Source organism: Lissotriton helveticus, chromosome 3_1 (assembly GCF_964261635.1).
Source record: "Lissotriton helveticus chromosome 3_1, aLisHel1.1, whole genome shotgun sequence".
In the NCBI taxonomy this organism is placed as follows: Eukaryota; Metazoa; Chordata; class Amphibia; order Caudata; family Salamandridae; genus Lissotriton; species Lissotriton helveticus.
The window spans coordinates 351,056,982-351,084,388 of record NC_136061.1 but is presented as its reverse complement, the minus strand read 5'-3'; the positions used below and the strand labels follow the sequence as shown (position 1 = coordinate 351,084,388).

At 45.6% G+C, this 27,407-nt stretch overlaps 1 protein-coding gene across 5 annotated transcripts in view; it reads left to right on the top strand.

The window, feature by feature from the left end:
- Positions 1 to 27,407, top strand: part of SSH2 (slingshot protein phosphatase 2) — an 810,994-nt gene that overhangs the window by 755,591 nt on the left and 27,996 nt on the right. For all 5 annotated transcript variants that reach the window (XM_078680015.1, XM_078680014.1, XM_078680017.1 and 2 more), the window contains 4 exons: positions 3,892 to 3,985; positions 8,493 to 8,621; positions 13,208 to 13,254; positions 18,528 to 18,674. In XM_078680015.1, the coding sequence (XP_078536141.1) occupies positions 3,892 to 3,985; positions 8,493 to 8,621; positions 13,208 to 13,254; positions 18,528 to 18,674 (417 nt within the window). The remainder of the gene's footprint in view (positions 1 to 3,891; positions 3,986 to 8,492; positions 8,622 to 13,207; positions 13,255 to 18,527; positions 18,675 to 27,407) is intronic.

Here is a 27,407-nt window from a genome sequence, read left to right as displayed (position 1 = left end):
TTTTGTCGCATAAAAATCTAAGATTAGAAAGGCGACTGTAAGCTTCAAGGAAGTAAACACTCACTACAATGTATCTAAAATCGAATGCCTTTACACACAGGGTTCAAAAGACACCAAAGCAGGATAATGCATTGTTGCTGTTTTACTTTCAGAAATGAGCAGGAGAGTGGCTTTGAAAAATTCATAAAGCAGTATAGATCTGGCAGTGTCCCTTTGATCCTGTGTGCACTGACTTACCTGTTCAGACGTCCGCCAATAACACTTTTGAAAGCTGTATGGTTCCCTGCCAGTAGGCCTGAGTGCGCTGGAAAGGGTAGCTGCAGAGCAAGAGTGTCATGCCTGCCTGATTAGAAGGGCTATTTTTACTGCTAGCGATAAGCCCCTGGGAAGCAGGGCTACTGGAATGCGCGCCCGGCTTGCTATAATGTCATTGCCTTGTAGGGAGTCGGAGCTAGTCCTCCAGGAAGGTAGTGGCTGCGTGTGTAAAGTAGTCCTTGGTTGGACCTAGGTCTCCAGTGTCTCTTGTCCGACACGGTCAAGTGTTTATTTAGTAATCAGATGACCCTATACAAGGCGTTGACGACTCGGTGAACTGTGGAGTTGGTCATTCTTCCATGAGAGAAGGCAAAAGGCGCGCCTATTCTCCGTGCTACGGATTGAGGTGCTGAAGGTCTCATTTTGGAATTCTATTGGAGGACTTGGCAGTATGTCAGTTATGTGGGTTGGTGGGGGCTCAGTTCTGTTGGTGCTCAATATGTTATATTCCCCTTCTCAAGGGTGGAGAACTAAACCATTTTGTGCTGTTACTCTTTTTTGGAGACCAGGACTTATTGTTATCTGTAGACTTTGACACAGAGGAAGAGAAAGGCATTAAAAGGAAAAGGAGTAAAAGACAGAGGGTAAACAGTCCCAGGGAGAAAGCAGGGACGCAGAAGAACCTGCAAGAGCGAAATAGAGACTGGAAATGTAGGGGTAATGTTGAAACAAGACAAGGCAGTGTAGGGATTTAGCAACATTGTCATTCAGTGGTGCAGTGCTCATCAGAAAGCCTTTAGACCTGTAGTGATGGCTGTGGGGCCACACTGAAGTATAAACAGGTTTATTGTAGCAGAGACCCATCAGGTGGTGTCCCCCAGGCCAGCCAGGAGGTAACTGGCTCACATTAGACACTGCTGATAGGTCCCACGAGGGTCTCACATTCCTTAGAGCAACAGACCTCTTTAAATGGACTCCTGTACCTTTTTCCAAATTAAAAATGGATACCAAAAGTGTTTTAAATAACACAGTATTTTTCTGGCGAAATCAAATTGCATGTTATGATTTGGTACTGCTGATTGACCAAACTGTCCCTAATCTGTTCTGTACCGTAGGAATCCTCACTGAAGTCATAAATGCTAGAATGTAATCACCCTCCTGTGGGATCCCGGAACATTTGATGTCTCATAAATGAAAACTACCGAGTATACATGCGGCATTACTAAATGCAGATAACCACACCATAGCGTGAGGCAACATTTACGGAAAGTGATTTGAAGTATTTGAACTCTAGTTAAATGACACATACTACACAGCGCAACACTGGTGAATAAACTCTAATTTTGCTGCTTGTAAACAATTGTGAAAATGCGCACATGTTCTCTCATAAGCTGCCAGAAGCTCCCATATCCCAGCATGCCTTGTTAGGGGTAGCTGCCTCACGGTCAATTCATTTTTTACTGGCTCTTTTAAGATCATCTACGCTATGAGCATAGTTAGTTTAATTAGCTCGTTTTTGAGAGAATTTTCTCTCAGACTTGCATTTCATTTTCGCTTGTACTCAGAACTGCTTTTCCCATATTTTATGATAGATTTGTTTCCCCAGAAACAGCAGGTCTTCATTGTTTGTCAAGTATCATTAATGTCAGAGATAGAAAGAAGTGATGATCTATACTTGGTCAGTGCTGTCTACCACCTTCTCCTTCTAGTACTGAGTGTGGATTTTGGGAAGATATGTCCAAGAGGGTGCTCGGGGTCAGAGAAGCATCTGTCTTTGAGGGAAGTTAGAGTTCCTTCGGTACCAGGAGGAGTAGAAAAGCATATCATTGAAGTCCACCGCTAAAGATCAGCTTCTGGTGACCAAGTTTGAAATATTAAGACTTTCTTCTGGTCTTTGCTCAGCAGCTTCATATTATGGATTCAGGGCCGCATGGATGGCAGGGGTCTGTTTCAATTAGAAGGTCGCACTGTGGTTCCTCAGTATGAACCAAAGGCAGTGCTCCTACAATCCGAGTGTCTTTGTAACAAACACAGAAATACAGCCTCTTGTGCCCTAGGGAACTGATACTGATTTCCACAGGTGAGACAGAGTAAGGGACTGGGATGCACTAGAGCAACCTTGTGAGGAGGAGTATTGCATGGCAGTTATTGATGAGGCCGGTGAGAAATCCGTGACAAGGTATAGCTACCATGGCACAGACTAAGTGGTCTCTGGACAGGAGGAGTTGATTCACTAGTTTTCTCCTTTAAGGCTGAATCCCCACTCTTGAATGACAAAACTATCAGTAGGTCAATTAATGCATGGAAGGGGAGCCCACAAGGCTTTGCTCCCTTACTCTTGGGAGGGGATCTTGATGTCCATGCCATCTCTTCTATAGGTTGGCTATTTCCATTGATCAGGCTGGTCCTGATATTGATTATCCTTTCTCTAGACTCTTCATACAGGTTGACAGGCAATGCATGTTAAGTGATGAAAGCTATTTCCTTGTGATCCAGCGTGGGAAAGTCTCTGGTCATGATATGTCAGCTGTTCAGAATGTCCATGGAAGGACTAGAGGAAAATTGTGTGTATTCTGGCCAGGTAACTCAGATGGAGAAATGGCCAGGTTTGTTCAGCGGTGGGTCAACTGATTCGTACCCTTTTATGTTGTATCTGAATTCCTTAGGGAAGAACTATTGAAATGCACACAACTCTCTAGAAAAGATGAGATTCGTTTTATTACAGTGCCTATATACTTGTGGTGAAGAAACGGTCCTTTATATATGTGAACAGTATACATTCAAAAGTGGGAGTACAAATGAGTGGGGGGTAGCAGATATCACCCCAATCCAGGTAGCAGGATTACCCCTAAAATACTAAAATAGTGGAATGCTATCAGCAGCCAGAGTCTCTTGCCAGCCAGGCAAAGTTAGTCCCCTGAATAAAATGGGTACCATTGGTCATCAGCAGAGACACTCTGCAAAGCTCATCTTCAGAATAGGCATCTGGGCAGTTTAATGGGAATTCAAGCCTGCAAGGTGAGGCAGAGAAATAGAACAAATGCAGGGACCGTTTGTAGGAGAATCATTAGGTACTGGTTGCTTTACGCTCCGGCAAGGGTGGTGGATTCAGTGTTGGGGAATTGGATTCCATCATGGATCTTGTAATGCCTCAAACTGTTGAAAATGGAAAAGTATTTATGCTGAAATCCGCCTGGCGGTTGATGCTGCACTAAAATGTTTTTTGTGACCTTTGATGAGAGCTCATCAGTGGAAATGAAGTGCCTGTTATAAATGTAGATGTATTTTCTTCAGACCCAACTATTCAAGAGACCATGCAGTGGCATTTCCTGGCCTTTCAATGGAAGTCCATTTGTTACAGGCACTGAACGATATGGAGGTCTATGCTGTTTTACATTCTATCCTTGAGCAGATTGTAGGCTTCATTGTCCCCATAAGTGGCTAGACTTGATATTTAGGCCCCATTGTCTGTGAAGTTCTTCTAATTTGAGGTCTCGGCTTCTCTAATAGCACCATGGTGCATGTAGGTAAGACCGGCTCTTAGTGGTCGCCCTGGCTGTTTGATGTAAGTAAGGGACACTGTACTCCCAATGTAATAATGACGTAAATTTCACTTGTGCTTCCTTGTACTTTCAGTCCAACAGAGAGAGAGCGAACGGAACGGTTGATTAAGATCAAATTACGGGAGATAATGATGCAGAAGGATTTGGAGAACATCACATCCAAAGAGGTGAGGAAGGGGTGTATGGATGTGTGTTGCTTTTACTTTTTGGGTGGTATTGGCAATCATGAGAAAACTGTGTAAGCGAGGGCATTGTTTTTATAATGGTTCCTGTCTGTGATTTGTACCATAACAAACCCTTTTGTAGGTGGCGGACACATCTTATTTTGATTTGTGTTGTTTTCTTCAAGTTATTGTTTTTAATAAAGCCTTTTATGATTTAGAAGAAATTACGCTGTTCAGAAACTCATTTTATTCAAAATACTTTTTTTTTTAGATGCTCAAATACGATCCATGTGTAATAATTCTATTTAGGCAAATGCACAATGATGTACATCGACATCTCCCCCTTTGTTACTTGTTAAATCTTTGACTGTAGATACAAACTCAGTGATAAAAGAAAAATGTTTAACTGAACTCCACCTTCCTCCTCCCCTCCCCCTCGCATTCCATTATATTTATTTGGTTCTTTTAGGTAGTCTCTTTTCAGTTCATTCCTATCAAGTGTCTACTTTTGTTCACGTTGTCCTTCACTTTCACAAACGTGTAGACTTGCTATCGGGTTCCAACCCTTATCTGTGTTCTCTTCACCCTTCTAGGCAGAGTCTCGGATTAAAGAGTTTCTTTTGTCTCTCTCTCTCAAAAAACTCTATCTGTCCAAGGGTTTCCAGGAATGGTGTTACCTCCGCTTGGAAGGCAGCACGGGTGACCTTTGTCATTGTGTAAAACAACTCTGCTTCCTCCCTGTGTGGGACATATTGTGAGCCTGCTGTCCACTCCTCTGTGTGTTCAGTAATCCTGGCATCCCTTCCCATCTGCTGTCGGTGTCCACTGCCTCCCTAGACTGAACTGCACCTAGTTGGCCACTATTAATGTGACTGTCGATTTCTTAGGGTATGAGCTGCTGTAGACTTCACTCACCCTGCAGTTTCTACATTGTACGTTTCACCTCTTTTAAATGTGTCTGTAGTAATAACCTGCATGTCAAAGCCGTCTTTCACTTGAACGGCTCATTAAAGCGGATGTCTTGTGTCTTTTTATCCTTGCCATGACACTTGTAGAGCCCATTTGTATATAGAATGTTATTGCCCTCCCCGTCATTTGAATATATGTTTTTGCCTGTTAAGCAAATTTTTTGTTTGTTCCATCACAACCTACCTGTCATTTCCAATTAATTCGATTTTCCCGACTATAGGTAGCTAAACCTTTAAAGTGCATTTGTATCCTCCCAGGATTGCCAGGACCAGAATTTACAGGGGTACAGCACCTAATATGTGTGTGTGCTTATCACCTGCCTCTTAAACAATGTATCGTTTAATAGTTTCACTGTCCCTCTGAATCTCCTTGATACTTTTATTAACTTTGTTTAACATTGTCCTTTCTCTGATTAGTGCCTCGCTCGGGTTACTTGTGACACAGAACTTGTTGTCGTCTTCTGTCCCATAACTTAATGATTCTTTGTGTACTTCTAAGGTTTTACTTCTGTTACTTGCACATTAATCATAGGGACGGATCTTAAAACCCCAGGGTTTGTAACTTATGTCACTGCTGACTCTGTCCTGCTTCACACTCCCAATTAAGAGAATACAGCACTCCCACATGAAGGCACACACAGCAAAACAAGAAAACACCTGAAAAGGGGGTTCACTCAAAATGAGGCACATCAAAAGACAGTTTTGCAGCGTGAATCTTTCTGGATTCACTATGCTGTGCATTATTCCACGGTCTTGTGGTTGGGTCCGGATTCGTAGTCTTTTCTTTGTTTTTTTGTTTTTTTTTGTAGCCCAGGTGGGCGTCGGCGTCACACCCCTTTGGGTGTATTTACAGTTTTCAGAATAAAGTGTGAGGTTTTATTTGTGCAACACCCCTATCAGGCTTTCCCAGATGTCAAATGATAAAATATGATACGTGCAAGCAATAATAACACACGTACAAGTAAGCAAATGCAACTGTTAAATGCACGGGATAAAATAAAAGCAGATAATGATAATTCTGGACGTCCACTGCAAGAAATAGGCACTGTTAAATACAAGGAATCAGACACAGGGATTCAAAGGAAAGCATAAAAAGATATAAAGATATATACACAGAATACATCAGATGATTATGACCCCTGGAGTCTTGAATGTACGCACAGACACACTCACACATCACAATGCTAATAAGCAGAGATAATACATCTCTGGCTGCAATAACTTTATCTTAGCCCACACCAGACTGGGGGATTCACAACCGGGGTCAAGAGACTCAGCAAGCTGGGAACTGCCACTCTGAATAAGACGTCTTCAGGGCAAAACAAAATCCCACCTTCCAAGTCAACAGACCCAAGTTTTATAATCTCAATGCACTAGAAGTTTCTGAGAAGACCTCCCCTACGCCAGGGAAACTTACTGGCGTTGTCCAATCTCCCACAAGCATTCCAAAGGCAAAGAAGTTCTCACATATTCTTCTGCGCTCCAACATGTTCCAGCCCCTCCTCTTAGTGAAGCTTGAGGAAGTAGAAAACATCTCCAAAGTACAGAAAATAATCTTGAATGTGAATAACCTAAATAACATGAGTAATCTGGGGGCCTGCTTGTGTGTGAGGAGATTAAGCTAGACCGAGTCAGAATTCAAGCTGGCATGAGGGCGTGTCAAAACCAACAGTAACATATTCATAAATCTTCCCAAATTAACAACATAGTGCACATTTGTGCACCACTGCATATAATACTACACTCCGAGACAGAGAAGTACATTACACACTTTTCTCTTTCTCATACTTTCAAAGGCACATCCCACACGTTCTGTTCCTGGCAAGGCTGTAAAATGCAAACACTCCCACTCTGAAGCTACAAGGAGACATGAAAGAAATGATACATTTATGCAAGTGCAGAAAACCTCAGGCAAGGATAAGTAAAACACCCAAAGTCAATTTAAACAATAGTTGTCAAAGGTCATCACGTGGTCCCATAATATGGGAGTGCCTCTGGCACTACAAACTCCAGATCAGCCTCCTAGAATGACAGTTGTTTTATCAACTTTCTGCTCTTGAGAAGTCCTAGTAAATGCTTGTGCCTCGGTTCCATTATCTTCTCCTTGTGTTTTTGCAACACGCATCCCCTCCTGTATATGTAGCAAAGCATATGATAAATGCTCTTGGGAACTGACTTACTCTCGATCATTGTCAGCGATTTCAGTGTGCCTGGTTAATGTCTGTGATCCAGCTGGAGGACTTCACTCAGGAACATTTATAAAGTTCTTTGCATTCTGCATTGGTCTTTCGTTTCCTTCCACTGTGCCGTGGCTCTGCTTCTGAACCCTGCAGCCCATGGCATCCAGTTACCCTGGAGGAGGGTCACTGGGTGCCGTACTTTCTTGCTCAATGGGTGCTGTCTTGGGATATCCTCCTGGATAGCTGTGTTGATATGTGCCAGGTCTGCTATGCATCTGTACTTTGTCACCACACCCAGGGTGCCTAAATCTTGCTTTATAGTTGCTACCTTGCTGGTGACTTTCTGCAGTTGATCCCTTGTTGGGGGTTTGTCTCCTTTCTTTTCTCCTACTAGATCTACTCAGTTGCTTTTCTGTGAGCTTTGAGTCTGGATCTGAGCCAACTTTTTCATCACAGAATGTATTCATTCTAGGGGCATGCATGCTGTTCACTGTCATCCTCTGACACCCTTGTTTTTCTAAAACCCTTGTTTCACTGGCGTTTTCTCTGTCACTTCTATTGCTGCATGGTTGGGTTAACCTCTTTTTCTCTACAGCCTGTGACTCTCCTTCCTTGAGCCTCAGTCGTGTGCAATGCAGGCACTTCCTTAGAGGGGCCTGTGGTTGTTGCTCCTTTTTTTTATTATTTTGAGCTAAGAAATTAAAAACATTTTTTATCTCTTTTGTAAGATTTGCACCTTTGTCTTATCTGCTCCTTTTCACATCGGTTTTCTGTTGGTGGTTCTGGATTCATGCATCATACAGTATAGTTTTTACTTTATTTAATTATTTTGTTTTTCATTGTTTTGTTTTATTTTTGTGCGTCAATCCGGCAGTCTTCCAGAATCTCTAGGAAAGTTCTGCCTTATTCCTATCTAACATGGCCTCTTGTTTCTAATCTCACCAGCATGCCTTAGTAGCTGCCACCCTTTATTTGTGTCCCTGGAGCCCTGTGTCATGTCGCTTATTCTAACTAGTCTGACGTTAACCAAACCATGTGGTTGGGTGAATGCATCTACCCACATCATCCCAGATGCTGCAGTACTTCGGCCACCGGTCAAATTTCTGGTACAGAAGTGCGTCTGTCACTTATTTCTTCTTGTTACAGGTTCACCTATTTCCTCCTTCTGAGGTCAAATTTTTTTTTGATCATCAGCACCGTTAGTCAAGCACAGTTCTGCTTTAGTGTTTTATAAATGACCCAGGTTATTGTTGCTTTGCTAAACTTCCCTTTCCTAAATTTCCCTTTCCTAATGCATCATTTTATCCCAACGCATTGGTTCCTTGGAGCAGTTGTTCACTTTTTTTATATTTACCTCCTCAGATCCGTACCGAGTTAGAGATGCAGATGGTTTGTAACCTGCGAGAGTTCAAGGAATTTATCGACAACGAGATGATCATAATCCTCGGACAGATGGACAGCCCCACTGAAATATTTGACCACGTCTACCTGGTATGTTAGGATATCTACTAACTCTGCATTATCTCCTTTCTATTGTGCTAGGATTTCATCTCTTGAAAGCAGTGGCATACACATTGAAACAGAACCCCCAACACGTGTCCTTTAACACTTGAACCACCCCCCTATTTACGAAAGTGTCCACTCTGATTGGATGTCCTACTCAGTCATCGACAATGCTGTGATACCTCATTAAACTGCGGTCTTTCATAGATCAAAATAAGTGAGAGTGGAAGTGATGTAAGCGCGTTTCTTCGTTTTCTGAAAAAGGGACTCGCTTTTCTGAGAGCAGGCTCGATGGTTCCTTTGGAAGAAACTTTACCCGTTAACATCTTGGGGCAGAAGGAGCGAGGTGCAAAGAAGGGAACTTTTGATGAATATTGCTGATCGATGTAGGCGGCACTGTCTAGTTTGTAGGGAACTTAGGAAACAGCCCAGAAACAGGGAGACAGTGAGTTGTTAGTCTTGTCACCGGCTCTGTTCAAGCACTGCTGTTTCTTCAGAGACAGATGGCCCCCTTTAACTCTTCATCTCCGGTCTTTGCTTGTGTTGAGAGGGTATTTCCGAGTCTGATGGCAACAATGAAATCCCCTGTGGAAGGAGTGGTTGTTCTTACCATTGAAAATCCCCGTTTTGTCCTGTTCCGCTTAGCAACAAACTAGACGATCATCTCAAATTTATGAGATTTCCCTGTACGGCACTTTTCCACTGCACGTCACAGCTACTGGAAATCCCGTGTGCTGCTTCCTGTTCATTCGGTCCTCTTGGCGGCTTGTGGCCTTTCCATGGCCAAGGGCAAATTCGTGAAGTGGAAAACAAAGAAACATTCCACTGGCTCCCAAAATCATTACAATTCTCTCCCACATCTGATGGTACATGCAACTGTGTGATAGAAGAGTGGGGCACTAGTCTCCATTAGGGTGTCACTTCCCTGGAATTGTGCATACACTTGTCCCGTCAATGAATGAGAAATCTCCGCTGTTGGCATGAAAGCAGTGGTCTCCTCTACCCTTTATCTTGGTGGAGCTGCATAATCGATCAATGCAAGCTTATAAAACATCCACGTAGACAAAATGATAGCGTATAACTTATTCTATCCGTAGTGCTGTAAAAGTGTATTTTTATGATCAGAATCATCTTAAAATGCATTTAAAAGGGTTTCGTGTGCATTTTCCTTAAATAGCATTTTCCCACTTCCACATGCTCTGATAGACCCTAGTCGAGCATTTTACAAGTGCTCTTCCACATACTGGTGTGCCCTAAGCCCTTACTCCCTACTTCTCCACCTTATTTCCAGATAATTAGATAGAAGGTTGTGGTTGCATTTGCTGGAAGTAGTGTCCTGCCCTTCGAGTTGATGTTCCCAAGACTCTTGTGTCAAAAATACAAAGGACGATCTTTTGGAATTGTGTTTCCCCTGGATGCAAATGAGTTATATGTCAGTTATCCAGTGAATTGACAATTTTTCTTTGTCATTAGCATATTTTTCTAGTGATTATTTGGATTCATTTTCAAATAGATGTAAATGTTTTGACAACCTAGCTACTTTAGCTCGCATCACTTTCCGTTATGGTTTTTTCTCTCATACTTTTCTGCCTATAAACTTGTGTCTACATGTGCTAGAATAGATAGTGATGTAAAAAGTCAGGATTGGCTGGCCATCACGCATCTGACTTTGAACAAAGTGAGGTATCGGTTCTACTGCTCAGGCAAATACTGTTTTAGTGTCAGAAGTGTTGTCTGTCTTAACCATTTTCCATGCACCTCAATAATTCCAGAGACCATTTTAAAATGGACTTGGGGAAGGAATGTTAAATTGTAAACAATACATCTCAATATTCAAATCCAGGACCGTGTGATCAAGTGGAGAAGAGAGGGATTTGTGTTCTCAATTAGCTGCAGGTTACCGCAGCAGTCTCTGACCTGGGTACACCTTCTCTACTTGAGTATTGTGGCCCAAACCATATTTACTGTATTCTTCCACCAGTACTGCAATTCTGTAAATAGATCTTTAAATCTTGTTCTTATCTTGTCACATTTGCTGTGCATTCAAAGACAGAGGTCAAATGTCAGGTTTTGTCTTCTAGGAAGATTAGTGTTTACTTTTCTTTCTATGACTTCAAAGTGAGAGGATTTATGTGACAAGAATCATGCTGGCCACTGGTGGTGAGCTTGCGGGCGACTGGCCTACGTTTTTTTCCCTAGCACACAACAAAATGTAAATCTCTGTTAATGAACTGTGCAGATATTTTAGAATATGTCAGAGTTAGAAAAGCACGCATGAAGCACATTTTTGGTAATTCTGAAATGTTTTTGGAGACCAATATTTTAATATCAAAACAAATCGATACACTAGTTGACGATAATTCCACGCATTGTTTGTGCACTGTATACTTTTGTCGATAAAACTGCATGTCTGTGCAAATGTAATGGCTGTTTCAGTTGTAGATGTGTTGTCTGTTATGGCAGTGTGCTACCACACCGTGCATACTTCAGTTTACCCCACCCCACTCTGCACCACTCCCCACCATGTCTCGGCACTCTACTCTATGCCACTTCACTCGACTCCTCTACACTACTTCACTTGACTCGTTTGCTCTACACTACGCCAGCACTCTCCACCCCACACTACTCTGCAGCACTGTGCTGTGTGGCACTGCACTCTACGCCAATGAACTCTACTCTGTACCACTCCATGCCAGTGCACTCTGCCAATCCACTCTAGCGCCACTCGCAACTACTCTGCACTCTACGACACTGTACTCTTACGTGCACTGCTTCACTGTACTCTGAAACGATCAACTCAGTGACACTGCACTCAACACCACTCCGCTCACAAAATACTCTGCACCACTGCACTCTCTGCCACTCTACTTTACACTTAACACCAGTGCTCTCTATGGCACTCTCCAAACTGCGCTCCATGTCAGTGCACTCTACTACACTCTACTGCAATCTGGCATTCTACTCTGGGCCACGCCACCATACTCTACTACACCAATCCACTCTACGCCACGGCACTTTATCCTGCACCGCTCCACTCTGAAACACTCTACTCTATGCCACTGCAGTCTACTGTGCGCCACTCTATGCCATTTACTGCACTCTACGCCAATGCACTCTACGCCACTACATTCTATGGCACTGTACTCTGCATTGCTCCACTCTATGCCATTTACTGCACTCTACGCCACTACACTCTATGGCACTGCACTCTGCATTGCGCCACTCTATGCCATTTACTGCACTCTATGCCACTACACTCTATGGCACTGCACTCTACGTCACTACACTCTATGGCACTGCACTCTGCATTGCTCCACTCTATGCCATTTACTGCACTCTACGCCACTACACTCTATGGCACTGCACTCTGCATTGCTCCACTCTATGCCATTTACTGCACTCTACGCCACTACACTCTATGGCACTGCACTCTGCATTGCGCCACTCTGCCACTCTAATGTACTCTGCCCCACTGCACTCTGACACTGTCCTCCATGAAACTGTACTCTGCAGCACTTTCCTGCGCCGCCCCCCCTGCTCCCTCCCGGTTCAGCCAGTGCGTGAAGTTGCGCGTTTTCCAGAGCCGCACGGCTTTCATTGTCTGTTGCTTCAAAGGAGTGTCCTGAGCACGGGTGGAAAGTCTGGCCGCGCCTCGGCCGCTTTTCTCCTCTTCCGTTGCAGTCTGTTTTGCTATCGGAGGTCGGAGAGGGCAGAGCGGACTTCAAGTAGGAAGTTGAGAGGCCAAGCTGAGAGGAAATGCCGCGTATTCCATCCCACGGCCTCAGCCGAGCTGCGGGATTCGTTTGCTGGGAAACGGGACCCGGCTGCCTCCTCCCCACAGACCACTCTCGGCAGATTCCAGGGACGGATGTGACGCAGCGTGTCCTTCACTGGAGTCTGAGAAAGAGAAGCTTCTTATCTTGGTTTGTCTCTTGACTTTGGGCTCCTGACAAAAGAAACCCATGACGTGAAGTATTTGGAGCAAAGCGCCCCAGCGGGAGAAGGTGGTGAGGGGGGCCTTCCGCCCCCATGCGCTGCACACCTGCAACTAAACACTGCCCAGCACACCCTGGGTGTTCTTGGGGACCCCTGCAGCCCTTCCTGCTCTGGGCTCTGGTGTTAGAGCCGCTGCACTGGGGCAAAGTCAGGAGAATGTGTTGGGAACCGAGTTCCGGCATGAGAATGAATACCGGATGTGATGCATGAGGTCCCAGGCCCTTTGATGTAATGCGTACTCTTAGAGGTTAGGTGTATAAGTCAGAGGGGGTGGCCCAGGGAAGTGTTTTTAGTTAGAAATTTGCATAACTTCACTATCTGCTCGTTCAGTTTGACATTTGAATAGCGCTTGCACAACTGTTTCTTCCTGTTCATACTTTCTACTGCATGACAGGTTATTTTCTCGAACTTTTTTTTCAATAGCATGGCAATTATTTGCTGTGCGTGTGGGCTGAATCCTTGTCTCTTGTTCTTCCATCCTCCTTCACCCCGCTCCCTACCCATCCTTCTTGAGGTCTAACAGTGCGCCCTTTCTTCCAGCGCTAATATTTTCTAAGCACGCTATCTTTGTCTTTCAGGGCTCGGAGTGGAACGCTTCCAATCTAGAAGACTTGCAGAACAGAGGGTGAGTGAAGTGCACACCGCTGGCCATGGTTCTAGCACACTTGCTCATTTATTGGCTGCTGTGAGGTTTGAGATGTAGGAGGGTGGAAGATCTGTGAATGACCGTGCCGTCCTCGCTGTCTGTATCAATGGCACCTATGAGATCTTTGCCCTGCTGGTGTTGGGGGAGGTCAGTGCGACACATCAGAAAGCATGTCATAGAAAGTGTACTGAATACACACCATCTCCCTTCAGAGGCCTGGGTTTGCCAATGCCTGTCGTAGCTCAAGGAAGCAGACGCAGAAATATTTACTATGACCATCCCTTATTATCTTTGGCACAATCTGGCTCCCTGGAAAATAGTCTACACTGCTTCCGGGGAATTTTAGTGTTGATGACTTTTGTAGGATGTATCCTCTGGTCATGATAACAAGTCACTGGTTAACTTGTAATGTAACACCTCCTCTGTGTCCCTGCGCCACTTTGTTTTCCCCAGACTGACTTACAGCCTGGGATTGGCCAATTCACTCCAGCAAGGGATCTTCATCACTGACTGACATAGCCTGTGACACTTTCTAATTGTTTAGACAGTGAAGAAATGATTGTGTTCCTGTTTGAGACTTAAAAAAACAGACCGAACTGCCTAGACACAGATGACCAAAATCCTATAGGCCATGGCGTTGGGGGAAACCTGGGCGAACCTCCTTGGAGACATTTTCATGAAACCGTAATTTGTGTAGTACCAGGACCACACACTATCGAGAAAGCAGGATTAATGCTTGTGGGTTCTCTATGGGGTAGTGAAGTGCAACAGTGGGGTTGGTGCTCTTGATTTGCTTTCACAAGGGTTCATTTGTCGAGGACTGACGTTAGAGGAGGGCCATTCTTTCTTGCGATGCTCACTGCACAGAGGATAGCTCGCGTCTGGCAGTTTCATCTGGCCCGACGCTGGCAATCTTCCCTCCTCTTTCAGCCGCCGCTTCTTTAGGGCTTATGGGCACGCTTAAATCTGGATCGTCCTTGGACCCTTGCCCGGCTAAGTTTCTATCCAGAATAGCGGAAGTCTTAAATCCTTTGGTCAACCCACTTCTTAATCTTTCACTAAGTCAGGGTCTGGTTCCGCCAGCATGGAAGCAGGCAATGGTGATTCCGTTGCTGAAGAAGCCTGGCCTCGACCCTGAGGCTTTGGTCAATTATAGACCAATTTCTCTCTTGCCTGCCCTTATGAAAGTTTTGGAGAAGCACATACACACGGTGCTCTCCAATTTTTTGGAATCGCATGAGATTCTGCATGCCTCCCAATCGGGCTTTCGCCCTAATCTCAGCACAGAGACAGCGCTCCTGGAGGTGTCGGAAGACATTAAAGGGGTACTGGACTCGGGGGGCAAGGCCATGCTGGTCATGTTGGACTTGTCGGCGGCCTTTGACACCGTCCCCCATGATCGCCTTTTCTCTAGACTCTATGAGATAGGCCTCAGGGGGACGGTGCTCAGCTGGTTTTCATCATTTCTAGCTGACCGTCGACAAACGGTCTGGGCCTCCCCGGACTCTGCTGTGATGCCGCCATTGGGTGTTGGGGTCCCGCAGGGCTCTATTTTGAGCCCGACCCTCTTTAATATCTTTATGACCCCTTTGGCGGCACTGGCGGAGTCTTTTGGGGCCCGGATCGTGTCCTATGCCGACGACACACAGCTCCTCTTCTCCTGCAAGAGCGGAGGAGACTTTAATGGAGAGAGCATCCGGGATTGCCTTGGGGCTGTCTTTAGATGGTTTCATTTGAGTGGCCTCAAGTGCAATTCCGAAAAGTCCGAAGTTCTCTTCTTTGGGTGTGCGTCGGACCCTGACTGGCACATCTGGTGGCCTACTAGCATGTTTCCACCTTCCTGTCCATCTTTAGTGGCTAAGAATTTGGGGGTCAAGATGGACAAGGGCTTGACGATGAGAGCCCAGATTTTGGGGGTGACGGGCACTTGCTTCGGTCTCCTTAGGGTACTGAGGAAGTTTCTACCCCTTTTGTCGGAGGAACATCGGAAACTGACTGTACAGGCTCTGGTCGGGTCCAGGCTGGACTATGCCAATGTCCTTTACCTGGGCCTGCCGGAGTATCTGTTACAGCGGCTCCAGGTGGCACAGAACGCGGCGGCAAGAGCCATTTATGGCTTAAATAGGCGTGCTAGTGTGGTGGGTCTCTTGCAGGCCTTACACTGGCTGCCTATCCGCAAGCGCATCATCTTTAAGACGCTGACTCTGGCCTATAAGGCCCTTCACGCCGGGGGCGCGAAGTACCTTCAAAGGAGACTGTCTTTCTACCATCCGGCCCGTGCTCTTAGATCGGAGTCACAGTTTCTGGCAGTGGTGCCACGTGTGAAAAGAGCTCGCATTGGAGGTCGTTCCTTTGGACTGCTGGCACCACAGCTGTGGAACTCTCTGCCGCTGACACTCCGGTGCGCCACCAGCCTGCTTGCTTTTAGGAAGGGTCTAAAGACCTGGCTGTTCACTTTATAGGCCTCTCTCCCTCCTCTTGCTGCATTTCCCCTTTTTGTTTTACTGTCGTGTTATGTTATTTTACTGTAGGTCTCGCTGCTAAAGCGCCGGGATACTCTTTTTGAGTCGACGCGCGCTATACAAAAATAAATATAACATAACATAACATAACTGTACTTCCACTGCAGTTCCAAATAGTTTACCTTGCTGTCGTGTCTCGCTATTAATAGTGGACCTCTCTTTAGTCATTTGCAAGCCTTGCCTCTGCCTTACACCCCTCTTTCCTCCATGCCCTTTCAACGCCTTCACCAGTCGTTAAAAATATTTCTTATTACCCATAATCCCATCTGTCAATGATCCTTTTATTTCTACTTTGCGTAGGGAATACATCCAAGTAATGGCTGGTTCGTGCATTATTTAGAATGGGATTGTTTGACATACACGTCTTTTCCTAAACTGATTCATGTTTAGACAGTTACTTTTGTAACCCTACTTTAAATGTGCACATTTTTGTTCCATATCTGGACGCCGTGCCCAAGAGGGAACTTCCCCATGATCACCACATTATGTAGTAGAGCTGACATGGATTTGGCAGAGGTTCTCTTTGCAAATGTAAATGGCCTGGAATCGCTAGATAACCAGGGCTCTAGTGCGCACTACTCAAAAAGGTTTTCCAATAAAACGTTTTTCAAAAAGCTTTTATCATTGCTATATCCAAAGTTTTTTTAAATATACATTCTGTTTATATGAACATTCTGAGTATAGAAATATCACAACATAGTACATACATATTTCACAAAACAATATATTACAAAACAATATGTTCTCAAAACCCAATGCATTTCGGGGTTAAAACCCCTTCGTCAGGGGTCGCAAATTGGGGGTCATTCGATAGGAATATCGAGTTGCATGTACCGTTGTTTTAAAGTTAATCTGTATCGTGATTTCAGGCAGTCTAAAGGTGCTGGTTATTGCCACTAAATGAGCGGATCTGCGAGCCTTCACAATATAGCCGATGATCTCGCTTGTTTTAGTCTCGTCGAGCAGACGATTTTCTCAAAGATGACTCTGACGACGGCGTCCCTACTCGATCTACGAGAACGCGTTCAATCAACTTTACCGTGGTTCTCTTTGCAGCAGCGAAAATGCTGCATACGGCGAGCACCCTTGTATATCGCTAGCCCATTTATCAGGATACCACAGAGCATTTATGCTGATATCACAGACCCATTGAGATGAGCACGAACCCAGCCTATATCTATATGGGGATATGGTGTTTCTGTTTGTTCCGCAATGTATTTTAAGTTGTCTAAACATGTCTTGTGGCTTCCACGTCAAGAACTGTCAAGCTGGGGCCTGTGTTCTGACCCTATTTCAGTGCATCTATCCTTTCTCAGTCAGCCGCCTGTTACAGGTGATGGCTTGTAAACTCATGCATGTACTGGTGACCACACAACTGGGAAAGGCATTGTTGTGCATTCACCTGCCCTAGTTTATTATCAGAAACTTTGGGATCTTTTCAAAACAACGTCTTCCTCCTAGGCCCATGTTCTTCCTTCACTAGCCCTCACTCCCATATTTTCTCATGAGTCGCTTTCCTGTCCTGAGGGCCTCCAATCACACTTTGTCCTCAAGCCTCCATTCCCACTCTTCCTCGGTGGACCCTCTCTCTGACTCTTCCGTTAGGGTCTTTATTCCCATGGCAGGCTACTACAGTGGAGATCATGGGTCATGCTCTGAAGTCTTGCTTTTCCTCCTTCCCAACTGGTTGAGAAATTCACGCATCACAGACTGGACCAAACACATCTTTAAATACAAAGGGCACTGTACTTGGGAATGTTTGAGCACTTCATGCCTGAGAGTTTCTTTGCACCTCTGACCTCCAGCTCTTACCTGTGCATCACCAACAGTTGCACCCAGTTGGGTATCTGGGACTGAGACTGTTTCTGTAGGCCTACATCCCCTTCCTCGCTTTCACTGGTAAAGATCTCCCGTGTTCACAGACCACACTATTATGGTAGCCTAAAGAATCAGGCAAGAACTTTCTCTTTCTCTCTGTAACCCAGTGGTTTGACAATAACTTTCTGTAATTAGCGTCCGGTGTGAAGGGGAAGAGAATTGTGGAAACAAGCATCTCCGCAAACTGCACCACAGTCTGCACAAGTGGAAAATCAGTCCAAAAGGTTGATTTTCTTCTTAAACTGGGTCTTTCCACAAATATTAATGCCTGAAGCTTGCTTCACATATGGAGTCGTCTGGATTTTCTTTATTTTGCGTCTTGCCGCTTGTTTGCTTATAGTCCAATTGGGTGTATACCAGATTCCCAGCCTGTGAGAAAGAGAGAGCAGTTCAACAGAGTATGAAAGAATCACCTCATGGTGACTGTGGGCAATCTTAGTCTTTGCTCTTCTCCTTCACAAAATCTCCGTGCCATCCCCACTTCTATCATACACTATGCTGAAACCTTGCATGAAGGAAACATCGTGGGCACCATGATGCACAGTAATGGTGGCTCTCACAAGCTCAGAGGGAGGGAGTGATTTGCATGGAAACTACACATTCAATTTAGTGGCAAACTTGATTTTGTTTAGACTTGTCAGACATGCAGGGCGGCCATTACCCAAACATTCATGAAGGTGGGTGGGAGCAAAGGCTGAGTACCAGAATCACAATGAAGGGATTTTCCATTTCTCCTATACAGTTACTTGCATTCTGTGTGACTCATTAGGAGGCTTTAGTTACAGACCTGGATCTTCTGTTTTCATGTGGTTCTTAATTAACAATTCTCCTTAACCCTTTGTTTCCTTACAGGGTACGGTACATCTTGAATGTCACACGAGAGATTGATAACTTCTTCCCTGGGGTCTTCGAATACCACAACATACGGGTATATGACGAGGAGGCCACAGACCTGCTCGCCTACTGGAATGATACCTACAAATTCATCTCCAAAGCAAAGTAAGTGTGCCTGCTGCATGCAAATGGTTCTTTATTTCAGCAAATTCACATCTTCGACTCCACCGTCATTCCTCAACCCAATAGGGACTCTAAAAAACTAATCATAGAAAGAAGAAGCCAGAATACTAGTTATCTAATGAAGCACTGACTCAATTTCCTTTCGCCCCCACCAATACATTAATTTGGCTCATCGAAGTTTTGGTTTGGTCACTCAGAATTTAACCCTTGGAAATCTCTACACATCTTAAAACAAATACCCTATCTACCTCAGTCAGTCAGTCAAATTATCTTTATTCGATTATTAAAAATCATAAAAGAACGAGCATAAATACATAGCAATTCATCAGAGCACAGATTCGTACATAAATTTACATAATCAACATATTTAAAAAATATATTTTAAAAAACACATTTTAAAATCACAATATACACATAAAATATATTAGAGATGTTAAAAAGTATTAAAAAGAGACCCTCCAGGAGCCAAAGAAAAATTTAAACTTTAAAATGGGAGACATTATTCAATGGTCAGTAAGGTGCCTAACTCTAGTGCGGTTCTTATTTATCCGTGCTCCAGCGACTAAAAAGCTAGCCACATGAAAAGCTACTTTTGCATTAGGAAGGAGTTGCAAAAATATCAGGGCTGGTTTAACCTGAATAAAACCTTGATTACGCAGGATTGGAAACAGATATTTTTTTCTAATATCAGTATAATGTTCACAGAATATAATGAGGTGTGTCGTGTCCTGAATAGAAAAGTGGTCACAGTCGCATGGTTCAGCATCAACAGGTCTACTCCAAGTTTTATAATTGCCTAAAATGAGATGGATCAGGTCAAAACGAAATCGAGTTAAAAGGTATGGTTTAGTTACCAGGAAAATATATGGTTCTATTCCTGGGCCAGATTTCAGCATACAATGTTTTCTTACCGTGGATTTTCTTAACTCTATAGCTTCCCTCTCTAAGACATATAACTCAGTCAGGGTATTTTTTACTATTTTAAGATCATCTTGAGTTAAGTCTGGGGAAGAAAAAAGCTCCGGTCGACCGGCAAGAGTCAACTGTGTTTGTACGAATTTAATCCACGGAATATATAAGGCTCTATCCAGGGCTAAACAATCTTTTAAGATAATATGATTTAATGTAAGCTCCTGATTGAGCCAGGTTTTCATCCATCCAATAACAGGGGCTAATTTTAAAGAGTCCATTATATAGCCCAAACCAGCTCTGCATGCAATACATAGGTGGGAGTCGATTGGGGGACTGAAAGCAGAGATCTCAAGAATTTATTTTCTACTTTCTGGATTTTATCATGGCTAGTGTACCCCCAAATAGCAGAGCCATACTGGGCAATGGACACGCATTTTGCCTTGTAAACTTTAATGATGCTTTCCATGGGACGGGCACCTAATTTCTTAGCAAAACCGAGCAACCCTGCGGCCGCTCTAGCGACAGCGTTGCTTTTAACGGAGTGCTGGGGGCCCCAAGTGCCCTTTTCGTCAAAGGTCACACCTAAATATGGGAAGGATGAGACTCTCCTAACCTCTTTCCCTGTGCAGTAAAAAGTTTTGGTCTTTCTTTTCCTACCTGCTACTCCTGCAATCATCACATGGGATTTCTCTGTGTTAGTTTTCATGTCCAGCGAAGTCATGAAATCTCCAAAGGATGAGAGGAGTTTATTTAAAGCCACTCCAGAACGTGCTAATAGGACTGCATCGTCCGCGTATAGGAGGACAGGTAACTTTGTCTCACCTGCACGTGGAATATCAATGTGAGATGCAGCCATGACTTTCTCCAGATCGTTTATATAAAGAGTGAAGAGGAGGGGGGCAAGGATACATCCTTGCCTAACCCCCCTCTCTGAATTGAAATGGCAAGTGCATCTTCCTTCCCTAGTCACTCTGACCGTTGTCTTAAGCTCCCTATGTAATTCTGCTAAGTAATTGACCAAAGGGGGGTCAATGCCCATGGCCAAGAGGATCCTCCACAGCTTACCCCTGTTGACCAGGTCAAAAGCTGAAGAGAGATCCATAAAGGCCATGTACAGGGAGCCCCCCTTGGCAATTACATATTTATTTAAAATTAGTTCCAGATTTAAGCATTGATCTATGGTACCCCTTTTTGCTCTGAAACCATATTGTACATTTGATAAAATGCCCTTCCCTTCTATGAGCTGGGTCAGTTTTCCGAAAAGGACTCTACCCAAGATTTTAACGCTTGAGTCTATAAGGGATATTGGCCTATAACAGGCCGGGTCTGTCCTTTGTCCTTTTTTAAAAATAGGTACTATGGTGGACTTTGTCCAACTAATAGGAAAAATGAGGTCCCTAGTAACATTAAAAATGTTTGTAAGGATCTTGGTGCTAAATTCTGGGGCACTTTTGAAAAAATCTGCAGGGACCCCATCGGGCCCTGGTGCCTTTTTACAGAGTGTATCATTAATCGCTTTCTTGACCTCCTCAGAAGTGAAAGGAGAGATTGTGGTCATTGATGTTTGCGAGAGTAGCGTCTCACAATCTAAAAGGATGTCAGGGTGACTATAGATTTTACTAAAATGTGTCACCCATTGATCGTCTGGTATAATACAATCTGCTCTCTGGTTATCTTTTCCAGCAAAATATGGGTGATTTATGATTGCCCAAAATTTAGCGCTGTCTCGTTGTGTTTCAGGCAATAATAATTCACTCCAGGCATCATTTTTTATCTCAAGTTTCCTAAGCCTGATAGCGTGATTATATTGCTTCCTCAGCAGAGCTATCTGTGCTTTGTCTCTTGGTTTGTTTTTTAAAGCCTTTAAGAGAATTGAGTGAGCCCTGGAGCAGTTTGAATCGAACCATCTGGGGCCCCTAATCCTGTCGGCCTTTATCTTTACGGTTAGATCTAGGTTAACCTGATGACAAATGGCATCAAAGGCCTCAATCAGGTTGGGGCCAGGGTTCTTATTATCCAGACAAATTGCAACCTCCCCCTCTACCTTAGCCAGGGTTTCCTGTAAAAAGGCAATAGGGGTCACTTGATCCCACTTTAGTCTTCGATTCTGGTCTTTTAAGACTAAATTTTTCGCACATAAAGTTTCAGCCTTTCTTTTTCCCAAGACTCCTTGAGATATAATCTCTAAAATCACAGGATTGTGATCGCTAAAAACTGTGGTCTCTACCTTGTAATTTATGACCTCAGGTAGAAGACTAGACGATAAAAAAATATAATCTATGACTGTGCCCGTGCTATTGCCTACATATGTCGGTGCCCTCGGGCCTATAGGGCAACAAGACGACTCATACAGATTAAAGGTGGCTAAGAGCAATTCCAACATCTGTCCACGTGATGTGTGTTCAAAATGTGGTGGGGAGGAATAAAAAAAGAGATCCTCTTGTTCCAAGTGGCAATCCACTTGGCAGGGATGAATGTTGAAATCTCCCATAAGGATCACCTCATACCCATATGTACTGTTCTCACTGTGGGTAGACAGGAATTCCTCTAAAGTTGCCAAATGCTCGTTAATAGTTTGACTGACAGGTGAATTATAAAAATTAACTAATACTATGGGAGAGGAGTTTGGCAGGGATAATTCTACCGCTAAACAGTTAGTTGAGTTGAAATTAATGTGTCTTGGCTTTCCTTGGAGATCTAATGAGATATATATAGCCAGGCCCCCCTTTGCCCTTCCTGCTTTACTAGGGTCTGCAGGTACAGAAAAATGGGAAAAACCATCCAGAGCCAAGCTGTCTGATGTTTCCCATGTTTCTTGGAAAGCAAGAACATCGTAGGAACTAATTGTGTCCAGCCAATACTTATCATTTAATTTGGCTCTAAGACCAGCGATGTTCCAACTCATAATTTTACAAACTCTGACTCCTGCAGCACTCTGTACTAATGAACTAGAAGCAGGCAAGAGGCCGTCGCCTCTATTATCTTGTCTTGGGGAGAGTCAATCGTTTTGATCCATAAAGGATAATGGAGCATAGCGGTTGAACAATTGGAGGGGCTGTGCAACCGGGTTAAACTGCACTGGATAACGGTGATAACCTGCTATATTTTGCCTCGATTCCTGATCCCATCTAAAATTCAAGTCCCAGTTGCTATCCCTCCCCAGGGCTGGGGTTCTTGGATAAGTGACGTTCTGCTGTTCGCCATAGAAAAACTTTAAAGTCAGGGGAACAACAGTGCCTCGTCTGCGTTGGGGAGGAAAAATATTAGCAAGGATATTGGGAAGGACGTCATTTGAAGAGAAACTCACTGCCACGCAGTCCCCTTTGAATTTTTTCGGTCGGTTTCCCAACCAGGGGACCCTGGTTACTGATTTGACGACGCTAGCTAGATGACGCTTTCCCCCTGGTGCAAACCTTGTATTACTGGTCAGCCAGTGTAGGGCCTTACTGCTAAGGGAAGTAGGGCTTTCCACTGCTCCCTCTTCCAGTGGAGGCACGTTTGCTAAGACTAAGACCACGGGTGTAGCTTCTACCAAAAATTGTGGAGGGTCTGATGAGTGAATTTGTGCTGAGGTAGTGTTTTCCTTGGGGGTTATATCTATGGGAGTGATAGCTGACAAGGGGCCCTCTCTATCAACAGTAAGTGTTGGTAGTTGAGATGGTAATGTATCCCTTGGTAATTGATTTAACACATTTTCAGTTACAACATCTCCAACAACATTTCCCCCTGTATTATCGCTTAGATGTGTGACTAGCGTGGTTATATTTTCTATCCCACCAGCAACCGCATTATGAAGACCACTCAACTTCTTGACCTCTGCTTGCAACTTATCAATTTTTGACATTAGGGGTTTGATGAGGGTATTAATTTTTATCTCGAGGAAATCTGTAATTTTTTCATAAAAGGCATCCTCAAGAGATAATTTTGCAGCGTGAATCTTTCTGGATTCACTATGCTGTGCATTATTCCGCGGTCTTGTGGTTGGGTCCGGATTCGTAGTCTTTTCTTTGGTTTTTTTTTTTTTTCTTCTCAGCCCAGGTGGGCGTCGGCGTCACACCCCCTTGGGTGTATTTCCGGTGACGTCGGCATGCTTCCTGCGGAAGCTCCCACTCTTGGGCGCCATCTTCAGATTCTTTTTTTCCGCGGTCGGGTCTGGATCGTTCCCGTTTGGGCTCCAGACATTTTTGGAGAAAGAAGAAAGAAAATACAGGAAAGACGAGGAGAAGTCATCTGAAGACTCCAGGGGACTTCATCGACGAGAAACCAGCAAGGATAAGGCGTTTTCCATCGAGATCTTCGACGACCGTCGACGAACACGCGACCAGAGAGGCCCTGGACGCTCGAGGATGGACAACACGCCGTTCAAGTTCTGCCGTAACTGCCACCACAAGTACGCGCAGAAGGACCAGCACCCGGTATGCAACCTTTGCCTACCGGTGGACCACGAAAGCGGAGACTGCAACGCCTGTTCCGCCTTCACCCCGAAGACCCTTCGTGTGAGAGAGAGGCAGAGGGTAGCACACGCCGCCCTGCAGGGGAAGGCCCCGACTCCGTCACTCTACGAGCTGGGGATGTCCTCCGAGGAAGAAGACAACGCTGCCGCCGAAGACGACAGCTACACGGTCGTAGAGACCGATTACACGAAGACTTCTGACAAGGTAGGAGACTCTTCGGCCCCCAAGAACCCGAGAGACTCTGAGTCTAGAAAGATCGAGGGCAAGACCCCGAAAGCGCCGACGCCAAAAAAGGCGGCGTCCGCGACTACTCCCAGGCCCAGCGGATCCTCCGAGAAGGAGTCCCCGGCGCCGAGAGCTGCTGATCAGCACAAAACGTCGAAAATCGTCCCCGAAAAGGATCGATCGATGCCGAGGGAGAAAGACCCAAAACTGACGACGACGACCAGAGAACCGAAATCCGGTTCGACGTCGAAAACTTCGACTCCGAGAGGCACGGCGACGAGCCTTCCGCCGAAGAGAGCGGCCGACCCATCCGACGCGGAACACGCGGCCGAGATGGAAAAGAAGAGAAGGCGCCTCGAGGCAGAAATGGAGAACATCATGCAGCGGAAGAAAGATTTCGACGCAAAGATGAAAGCCTTCACGATCCCTCACAAGACCAAGCCACCGGTGATGGAGCCGGTCGAGGAGGAAGAGGAGATCGCCGAAGTCACCGAGGAACAAGACCAGGACGTCGAGGTGATCGACGACCAGGAGGAGTTCGAGAACCCCTACGATAGTTATAACTATGGGGAGGAGGAGGAGGGCAGGACAGACACAGAGTCGGCACCCTCGGACCTTCAGGAGGTAGATTACATCGATGTCGACACCGACAGCCCGGAGGAGGTGGTCGACACCTACCCCTCGAGGCCCTCGCCGCCGGACGACATCGGGGCCTACAACTCGGTGATACAATCTGCCGCAGCAGCTTTCAAGCTCAAGCTCGACGAAGAGAAGCAGAAAGCAGACTTCCTTCTAGAAACATTGCTCCCAACACAAACGAGGAGCCAGTTCCTTCCAATGCTCGAGAGCGTCTTGGCTCAGGGGAAGGAAGCTTTCAGGGAGCCCGCAACATGCAAGGCAGTAACTCCCAGAACTGAGAAGAAGTACAAGCATGCCACAAAGGACCCGGCCTACATTCAGGGCACGGTCTCCGCAGACTCCATTATCACGGCCACAGCAAGGAGGAGGGCTAACGTACCCACTACCTCGGGGCCACCACCGGATAAGGAGAGCAAAAGGATGGATCTGGTGGGCAGAAGGATCGAACGGAATGCCGCGACCCACTGGCGCATGGCTAATTCCAACGCCCTGATAAACAGGCACATGTACCAAATCATGGAGGGACTAGGGCAGTTGGTGAAGGACTTGCCCCAGGATGCCAGGCAGAAAGCCGAAAAGCTGGTTGAAGAGGGAAAGAATGCGGCAAATTCTTGCCTTAAGACGGCCCTGGATGGGGCAGACACCGCCAGCAGGCTCATGATGATGGGCGTCACGGAAAGGAGGCACGCCTGGCTCAGAATATCCGGTTTCAAACCGGAAGTGCAACACAGTATCCTGAACACACCGTTCAACGGCAGCACGCTTTTCGGACCAACAGTGGATGAACAGCTCAGCCAACTGAAGAAGGATAACGAAACAGCAAGATCCATGGGAGCATTGCAGTTCAGAGGGAACAAGAGGGGCACCCCGTCACGGAGGCCCGGCGGGAGAGGCGGAAACCAGCCAGGTACATCACACCAGGCTTTCCAGCAAACGCACCAGGCAGACTCGCAGAGTCAGCAGGGTCATCAGAAGCAGCCCTGGCAGTACCAGCAAAGAGGCCAGTCCTTTCGAGGGAGAAATGGACGGGGACAAAATAGAAGAGGGGGCCTGCAGCCCACCTCCAAGTGACTTCAAAAAACTCCGTGTGCCCGCCCGCAAAAAAGACCCCAGGGGGCAGCACGTACAGATGGGTCAAGACAAACTAGACACCTACGACCACAGGACACCAGTGGGAGGAAGATTAAGATTCCACCTCCAAGAGTGGAGAGAAATCACATCAGACAAATGGATCCTCAACATTATCCAATTCGGATACTGCATAGAGTTGGAGGCGAGGCCAACAAGCAGAAAACCAAAAAGAAAGCCACTAGCAAGCAAGCAACTGCAGTGCCTTCAGGAAGAAGCAAAAGAACTCCTGCAGAAGCAGGCCATAGAACGGGTACCCTTCAAGGAAAGAAACACAGGAGTATACTCAACGTACTTCCTGGTACCAAAAGTAGACGAGACAATGAGACCCATTCTCGATTTACGGTTCGTGAACAAATTCATAAGAACGCAAAAATTCAAAATGACCTCCCTGCAAGAGGTGCTCCCACAGTTGCAGATCGGGGACTTCATGGTCACTATAGACCTCAAAGACGCATACCTGCACATCCCAATGAACAGAAAGCACAAGCACATGCTCAGGTTCACCGTCGGAGAAAGCCACTACCAGTTCACGACACTGGCCTTCGGTCTAAAATCGGCACCAAGAGTTTTCACAAAGTGCCTCGCAGCAGTCGCAGCGCACCTAAGAAGGCAGGGAATACACGTATACCCTTACCTGGACGACTGGCTGGTGAAAGCAAACTCATACCAGAAATGCAAGCTGCACGCACATACAGTGACCAGCACGCTCATAAACCTGGGTTTCTCCATCCATTGGAAGAAATCATCAATGGAGCCGGAACAAGTGAAGATCTTCCTGGGAGCACAGATCAACACCTTACAGGGCAAGGTGTTCCCCAGCGAGAAGAGGGCGAGGGCGCTGGTGAAGGAAACTCGCCTCTACCGGAAGGGACAAGCTCGGACAGTGAGGACTGCGAGCAAGATCATGGGGATAATGGCATCGTGCATCCACCTGGTACCGAATGTACGACTCCACATGAGACCCATTCAAGAATGGCTACAGGAGCAATGGTCACAAGCTACAGGCAGTTGGGAGGATCTAGTGGTTGTAACGCACGCAGTGCAGAAGGAGATGACATGGTGGACCATGGAGAACATAGCAAAGGGAAAGCCTCTAACGCCCCCAACGCCAACAGTGACCATCACCACAGACGCATCCCTGAAGGGATGGGGCGCTCACATGGAGGAGCTCAAGGTGAGGGGACTGTGGACACCGACGGATGCCACAAAGCACATCAATTACTTAGAATTGAAGACGATCTTCCTTGCACTGAAAGCCTTCCAAACAAGACTGTACAAGCACAAGGTGCTGATACAAACAGACAACACCACTGCGATGTTCTACATCAACAAGCAGGGGGGCACCCAGTCGGCC